At 35.3% G+C, this 8,371-nt stretch overlaps 1 protein-coding gene across 1 annotated transcript in view; it reads right to left on the minus strand.

Annotated features, from left to right (window-relative positions):
• The window catches only part of LOC107562431 (RNA-binding motif, single-stranded-interacting protein 3-like), a 20,553-nt gene that overhangs the window by 584 nt on the left and 11,598 nt on the right, over positions 1 to 8,371 (minus strand). The window contains exons 6-9 of the mRNA XM_016247065.1: positions 7,094 to 7,144; positions 6,129 to 6,233; positions 981 to 1,070; positions 765 to 859 (exon numbers count right to left, since the gene is read on the minus strand). Of these exons, the coding sequence (XP_016102551.1) occupies positions 765 to 859; positions 981 to 1,070; positions 6,129 to 6,233; positions 7,094 to 7,144 (341 nt within the window). The remainder of the gene's footprint in view (positions 1 to 764; positions 860 to 980; positions 1,071 to 6,128; positions 6,234 to 7,093; positions 7,145 to 8,371) is intronic.

The following is an 8,371-nucleotide window of genomic DNA, read 5'->3' on the forward strand; positions in this document are numbered from 1 at the left end:
TCTCTCTCACACACACACACACACACACACACACACACACACACACACACGTATATAAGGCCTGTAAGGTCATCATTAAATTAATTAATTAATGTACTATAGCATTTATTAATCTATATTATTAATGTTAATTTATATATAATGTTACAATAGTAACATTTGTCACATTTCAAGTTACTATCTTTAATTAATTTAATAGTATATTTTTATACTTATATTCCAAATGCATTAAATGACTCATTAGCTAATGCTAACGATTTTATTTCAGTTCTGACTATTAAAAAATATAAAAGGCCTGAAAGGTCATCCGGTTGTAAAGTGCATTAAATTAATTTGTTAATATATAATATAGTATTTATTTTACTAATATATAATATTAGTGTTAATTTTCACATTAAATATAAAAAATATATAAAATATAAAATAAAATAATTTAGCAGTATATTTTTAAACCTATATTAATGATTACCAATGCATTAACTCGTCATTAACAACTGTTCATTTTATTTTAGTTTTGACAAAAAATTAAATTAATTAATTAATTAAATAAATAAATACAAATAAAAAGGATGTAAGGTCTTCAGGTCGAATGGTGGATGAAATTAATGAATTAATTGATAAATATATACTATTTATTTAAGGCCTACTATACGGTCATCAGGTTGTGAGTTGAATGGAATGAGTTGGTTTTGTCCTTGTTTGTGAAGTTGACTGTAGGTAGATGTGAAGTATGTAGGGTGCAGTGCACAGGACGTAGTGCGCACTTGGACTGGTAGGAGCAGGGTTGAATATAGTCACTGGTTTCCATGGCGATCTGTTGCTGTGTTAAATGGACGTCCTGTGAAGAGGCAGCCACCGTCTGGAGAGGAACTTCTGTTACTACACTTATTATTATCATCATCATATTGACATACAACAATCTTTTGCCTAAATTGTGCAGCCCTAGTATTTGTAAAACTCATGAAATATGCATGATTTACCTCTACAGGAAGTGCTGACGGAGGGCCCGGCGTTAACTGATGGATGAATGTTCCTTGCATAGGGGCCACAGGAGCCGGAGCCGTTATATACTGAAACACAAACACACACAGATCAGCACTAGATAACACACACATGCAGTTCTCTCGCTGCACTGCAGAGGGCGTCGACTGATCGAGAGCCGCAGATCACGCTGTCCTGCGTGTGTGTGTGTAATGGATGGTTCACACACACACACACACACACACACACACTCACACACACACACACACAGGTTTGTTTTTATGGTTTATGGGGACTCTCCATAGGCGTAATGGTTTTTATACTGTACAGACCGTATATTCTATTGCACTACACCAACCCTACCCCTAAACCTACCCCTCACAGGAGACTTTCTGCATTTTTAGATTTTCAAAAAAACTCATTCTGTATTATTTATAAGCCTTTTGAATTACGGGGACACTGAAAATGTCCTCATAAATCACCTTCTCGTTGTAATACCTATGTCATACCCATGTTATTATGCAAATTTGTGTCCTCATAAACCACATAAACATGCACACACACACACACACACACACACAATAGTCCAGTATATATAGTATATAACAAGGCTGTAACCATGTCTTGAACATTGGAGGGGACAAACTTACAATATAAACACACAGACACACACAAACATACATATACAGGTGTGCATTAACGCTAAAACTGGCAACGTATCCTGTGGAACATTAAAATCAAAATTAAAAGTCATGTTTTGAAAAAAAATTATCAAGTTATATTATTTGTGTCCCAATAAGACGGAAAATAGCAATAAATTAATTTTCTGATGCCTCTTTATGGTCCTGCCATTTTTAGGGTTAAAACCGTTTAAAGTGTCCCTATTATTATGGATTTTTGAAAATGACTTTTCATGCAGTGTGTAATGTAGCTGTATGTGAATGTAAACAGTCTGCAAAGTTGTAAAGCTGAAAGTGCGTCTCTATTAAACAAAGAGTCAACTCTGAATCGCTGAAACGAGTCGTTTTAAATTCAAATCCCATTTCCGGGAAGTTCACACGTCACAAACTGTAACATTTGCATAATGCATAATAATAAGTTCTGCGAGGACATCCCGCGGAAACAACCCTCAAAAGCTGTAGCTGGTTCGTGTGGATAACAGAATGTCGAGAAGACGCTGTGCTCTGCGCTGTGAAAGTGAATTCAGTTTATTATCACTTCCAAAATGAGGCTGTGAAGAATCAGTGGTTAAAATCTTTACTAAGAGACCACAGCAGTATAATCACAACGTTTAGCAGTGTTCCCGTCATTTCACTGACGACGATGATTCGTAAGCCTGTCTTTGAAAGATCGGTCAGTGCCCAGTTTGTTTGGAACAGTTTGCTCCTCCGAATCACAACCTGTAAGTATGATATTAATAATTGTTGCTTGAATGTTCTGTCGAGCGTGCAAAATATGTTGTTTTGTGTGTTGTGTAAACACTGCAGCTGTAGGTCTCTGGCTGACTCAGCTGTGGGCCTGCTATTGTCTAGAAACGTGTCGATTAATACAGAACATCTGTCGTTCTTATTACTTGCAGTCATGATAAAGGATGGAGCAATACGTTGGTTTACAAACTGCAGTGCTTTATCAGTACTCTACATCTGTGTTCGGCTAACACATATACCATTATTGTTTGGGTCTTTACTAAGTAAGTGTAAAACAACTTTTTCCCCTCTGATTCTTTCTTATTAGAACAGAGTGGAGCACTATTATTATTATAATAGGATGTATTATTGATAAGCCATATTCCAGTACTGGTGATGGGCGTTCTGTTTCAGACATGCGCTGTATGCAGTAGACCAATCACAACAGACTGGGTCATCGGACCAATCAGAGCAGAGTAACATTATGCAAAGGAGGGGATCGGAAAGAGGAATCTTCGAACAAATCGTTAAGAGTCGTTGAGAAATAAGGTAACTTTACACGCATGTTATAAGAAAATGAAAGTGGTTTTTGACCTTGCATGCATGTAAACCTGTTGGTGGGGAAATCTCCCAAAACCAAATTATAAACATTTCAAACAGCATAATAGGGGCACTTTAATGCACAGGTAGTTCCAAGTCAGTTTAATCACTGTTTTATAGTGATGTGGTGCTTTCGTTGAAGCACACCCACATACACACACACACACACACGTCCATCGCAGAGATTGTGCAGCGCAGATTGGCCATTTTTAATTATTGGGGGGGGACTTGTCCCCTCAATGTATGGTGGTTATGGCCCTTGTATATAACGCAGTATATAGTCTGGTATACAGTCCAGCATGTAGTCTAGAATACAGTCCGGCATACAGTCATAACATACATGAACTGCTTTCATTCAAGTCCTGTAGTGAACATGCGTAAACATTCAAGTGAGCATTTCTATAGAGTGCTGGGCTCATCAGCATTTTACGTCTGACATACTGAAAAGAACGTTAAACCTGAGAGTCTCTGATGCCGTTTGTTGTCTGAAAGGAAAGTGTGTGTTGCAGTTTGTTCTCACACTTACACAGACAGGGCAGATGGTGTGTGTTTGATGACAGAGAGGGTTCGGCAGGGTGTCTTGAGACGGGATACGTGAACCAGTTTCCAAATGATCTTGCACACACACACACACACACACACCCACACACCTTCCAAGTATTAACCCTAAACACTATGAACTATTTCTAAAAAATCGCTGTGAAATACATTTTCTTTTCTCACAGCTTACAGACATGTGAGCCAATCCGGTATATTGTCCGGTATATAGTTGAGTATATAGCCCTACTTGTAGTCTGGTATACAGTATAGTCTTGCATATAGTTGGGTATATACTCTGGTATACAGTCGAGTACGTAGTTGTATATAGTTGGTATATATTTGAGTACTTAGTCTAGAATATAAGGCGGTGTATAGTCTGATATAGAGTCTGGTATATAGGTTTTAATTTGGTACATATTAAGGTTTAGTCTGGTATATAGTTGGATTTTTAGTCCAGCATACAGTTTGGTTTATAGTTGAGTATATAGTCTGTTATATATATATATATATATATATATATATATATATGTAGTCTGACTTTTAGTTGGGTATATATTCCAGTATATAGTCAGATCTAGAATACAGGCAGGTATATAGTCTGGTATGTAGTTGTGTTTTTAGTTCAGTATATAGTCAGGTTTTAATCTGGTATATAGTCAGGTTTAGTCTGGTATGCATTCTGGTTTTTAGTCCAATAGAGTTTAGTACATAGTTCAGTATATAGTCTGTTATATAGTCCAGTATATTGTTCAGTATTTAGTCTGTTATATAGTCCGGTATACAGTCTTGCATATAGTTCATTATGTCATCTGTTATATAGACCGGTATACAGTCTGGTATATAGTTCAGTATATAGTCTGTTATATAGTCCAGTATATTGTTCAGTATTTAGTCTGTTATATAGTCCGGTATACAGTCTTGCATATAGTTCATTATGTCATCTGTTATATAGACCGGTATACAGTCTGGTATATAGTTCAGTATATAGTCTGTTATATAGTCCAGTGTATTGTTCAGTATTTAGTCTGTTATATAGTCCAGTATACAGTCTTGCATATAGATCAGTATATAGTCTGTTATATAGTCTGGTATACAGATCAGTGTATAGTCTGTTATATATTCTAGAATATAGTTTAGTATATAGTCTGGTATATATTCTAGAATATAGTTTAGTATATAGTCTGGTATATAGTCTGCCTTTTAGTCCATTATATAGTTGAGTATATAGTCCGGTATATATTCTGGTATAGAGTCATATTTTTTTCCGTCCGGTACATATTCTGGTAAATAGTCTAGTATTAAGTCTGATATATATTATTCTGACCAAAAACCATTTGTACCTAGTCAGGTTTAGTCTGGTATGCATTCTGGTTTTTAGTCCAATAGAGTTTAGTACATAGTTCAGTATATAGTCTGTTATATAGTCCAGTATATTGTTCAGTATTTAGTCTGTTATATAGTCCGGTATACAGTCTTGCATATAGTTCATTATGTCATCTGTTATATAGACCGGTATACAGTCTGGTATATAGTTCAGTATATAGTCTGTTATATATTCAAGAATATAGTTCAATATATAGTCTGTTATATATTCAAGAATATAGTTCAATATATAGTCTGTTATATAGATCAGTATATAGTCTGTTATATAGGCTGGTATATATTTCAGTATATAGTCTGTTATATATTCAAGAATATAGTTCAATATATAGTCTGTTATATAGATCAGTATATAGGCTGGTATATAGGCTGGTATATATTTCAGTATATAGTCTGTTATATAGTCTGGTATATAGATCAGTATATAGTCTGTTATATATTCAAGAATATAGTTCAATATATAGTCTATTATATAGTCCGGTATATATATCAGTATATAGTCTGTTATATAGTCCGGTATATATATCAGTATATAGTCTGTTATATAGATCAGTATATAGTCTGTTATATAGGCTGGTATATATTTCAGTATATAGTCTGTTAAATAGTGTGGTATATAGTTCAGTAAATAGTCCGGTATACAGTCTTGCATATAGTTCATTATATAGTCTGTTATATAGTCAGGTATACAGCTCAGTATATAGTCTGTTATATATTCTAGAATATAGTTCAGTAAATAGTCCGGTATACAGTCTTGCATATAGTTCATTATATAGTCTGTTATATAGTCAGGTATACAGCTCAGTATATAGTCTGTTATATATTCTAGAATATAGTTCAGTATATAGTCTGTTATATAGTCTGGTATACAGATCAGTGTATAGTCTGTTATATATTCTAGAATATAGTTTAGTATATAGTCTGGTATATATTCTAGAATATAGTTTAGTATATAGTCTGGTATATAGTCTGCCTTTTAGTCCATTATATAGTTGAGTATATAGTCCGGTATATATTCTGGTATAGAGTCATATTTTTTTCCGTCCGGTACATATTCTGGTAAATAGTCTAGTATTAAGTCTGATATATATTATTCTGACCAAAAACCATTTGTACCGTCTGACCACACAGTACAGTGACCAAACACTGTTGATGTTTTTGTGACGTCTCGTGTTCAGTAAATGTGAGATGAGAGCAGACACAACCCACATATACACTCACATTAGCAGAAGATCCCAGTGTCAGCTGACTCATCTGTTGTGTTAGTGGAGTCATTATGGCCGCTGATGCAGCACTGTGATCTAGAGCTGGACTGAGGACCGCTCCCTACACACACACAGAGGCAGAAAACATACACATATGTAGCATCTACTTATTTACTCACTGCAAAAAATTAAGTTCTTGATCAGTCTTTTTTGTCTTGTTTTCCAGTTAGACCAGATAAAGATACTCATGATTTGCAGTGTCCTTTTTTTTCTTTTTCACATTGATAACATTGTGTTCTTCCTGTAGAAATAAAGAAGGACGTCCTATGTTCACATGAACCTGGTCACCAGAAAGTGCTACGGTCAAGTTGATGAGTTTGTGTTGTGTAAAAATAAATGAAACTTCAGCTCAGTGATATTGATTTAGTGAATGTCATATAACCGTGGGTTATGGTTGGCTGATTCCATATTGTGCGGCCGATCTGTCTGTCTGGTTTCATTTCAGTGCTGACCTCAATCAATGACTTTAACATGGCAAACACTCGAGAAACAGCACGAGGAACATGCTCTAGGAGTTCATATGAGAATAAGAGAGTGTGTGTTTCTGCGATTGTGTCTAACTAACTCATATGAAACACAGAAACAACCTTCATGTCTAAAACCACACATGCTCTCAGAAAGCTGCACACTTATCCGATGCCCACTGCATAAAACACACTTATAACAGGCTGTTTTCTTTTGAGCTTACTGAAATATTGTCACACAATGCCTCTGTTAAACTCTGTGAAACTTTTAGCATTTATAACAATTCGTGTCTTCTGAGAATCAGTCAGACTGAGCAAGAAACATTTTTCCACAGTCATAGTTTTTCATTATAATATAGCCTCGCTAATGCTTGCAATTAAAGAAGCTGTTTCTGCTAGGCTTGTGTTTGTAACCAGTCATAGAAAGAGGGAAGGTCAGGGGTCAGAGGTCACTTACTGTCGGCTGCATCAAAAACTGCTGCGGCGGCATCCACGCTGAGCTCTGAACCTGTGAGGAACAACAAACAGCTTCATCCAGCATTCATAAACCATAAACACGGTCCACAAACAGCATGTTAAAGGGTTGTTTTAGCTAAATAAAACTACAAACACACAGATACATTCCTGTTGCTTGAAATAAACATTAACTGAAATAACAATTTCAGCTAGTAGCAATATTTCCCATTTTAATTTAGTTTACCTTGATGTACTGAATAAATCAAATTAATAAAAACTATATAGACATATTTACAAAAAACGAATTAATAAATAATATATAGTAACTAAAATTAAAATGGAAACTGAAATTATAAAAATAACAATGAAATCAAAATATGAAAAGAATTGCAACAGTATCTCGATGCTAAAGTAGAACATATAATTTAATTTATTAATAATCATTTACATTACACTTTTCTGTTTTTTTTCAATTGCTTTACAGTGTGAGGCCTTTTGTTCAATGAGTTGTTTTAAATATGCTATGGAAATAAATGTAAATGAAATTAAACAAAACCAAAGCATCACTCAAGAATGTGTGATTTGTGTTTTCTGAATTCTTGCATCTAAAAATTAGCATTAAAACCATTCACAAAATATAAAAAATTGATGACTGAAAATGCAAAAGCAAATTGAACTGCAGTAATTCAGTCACATATACACTGACCTAGAACCCTATTAGAGGTAGAGTACAAACATATTCATATCTGCACAGACATTTTCATGCACAGCCACAGAAAAGGGCTTCATATTGGTGTTTAATCTGTGCTTGGTGTGAACTGGTCTCAATGAACAGAAGACCTCTGCTCTGATCCTCTGCTCTGATGCTGATAAATCAATCTCAGAGTGATGGATCACACACACACACACACACACACACACACACACACACACGTCTGGTCAGCTATCCTTGTGGGGACTCTTCATAGGCGTAATGGTTTTTCTACTGTACAGATCATATATTCTATTGCCCTACACCTAAACCTACCCCTCACAGGAAACTTTCTGCATTTTTAGATTTTCAAAAAACGTTATTCGATGTGATTTATCGAACATTTTATTTTCGATGTGTTTACCCATGGGGACCACAATTTAGGTCCCCACCATGACACGAGTCCCCATGAGTCTGTGTGTATTCAGGTTTAAGTCCCCACCAGAATAGAAAAACAGGTACACACACACACACACAGTGATGGATCTCTCTCTCTCACACACACACACACACACACACACACACACA

Source organism: Sinocyclocheilus grahami, unplaced genomic scaffold, assembly GCF_001515645.1.
Source record: "Sinocyclocheilus grahami isolate Dianchi unplaced genomic scaffold, SAMN03320097.WGS_v1.1 scaffold823.1, whole genome shotgun sequence".
NCBI classification, from domain to species: Eukaryota; Metazoa; Chordata; class Actinopteri; order Cypriniformes; family Cyprinidae; genus Sinocyclocheilus; species Sinocyclocheilus grahami.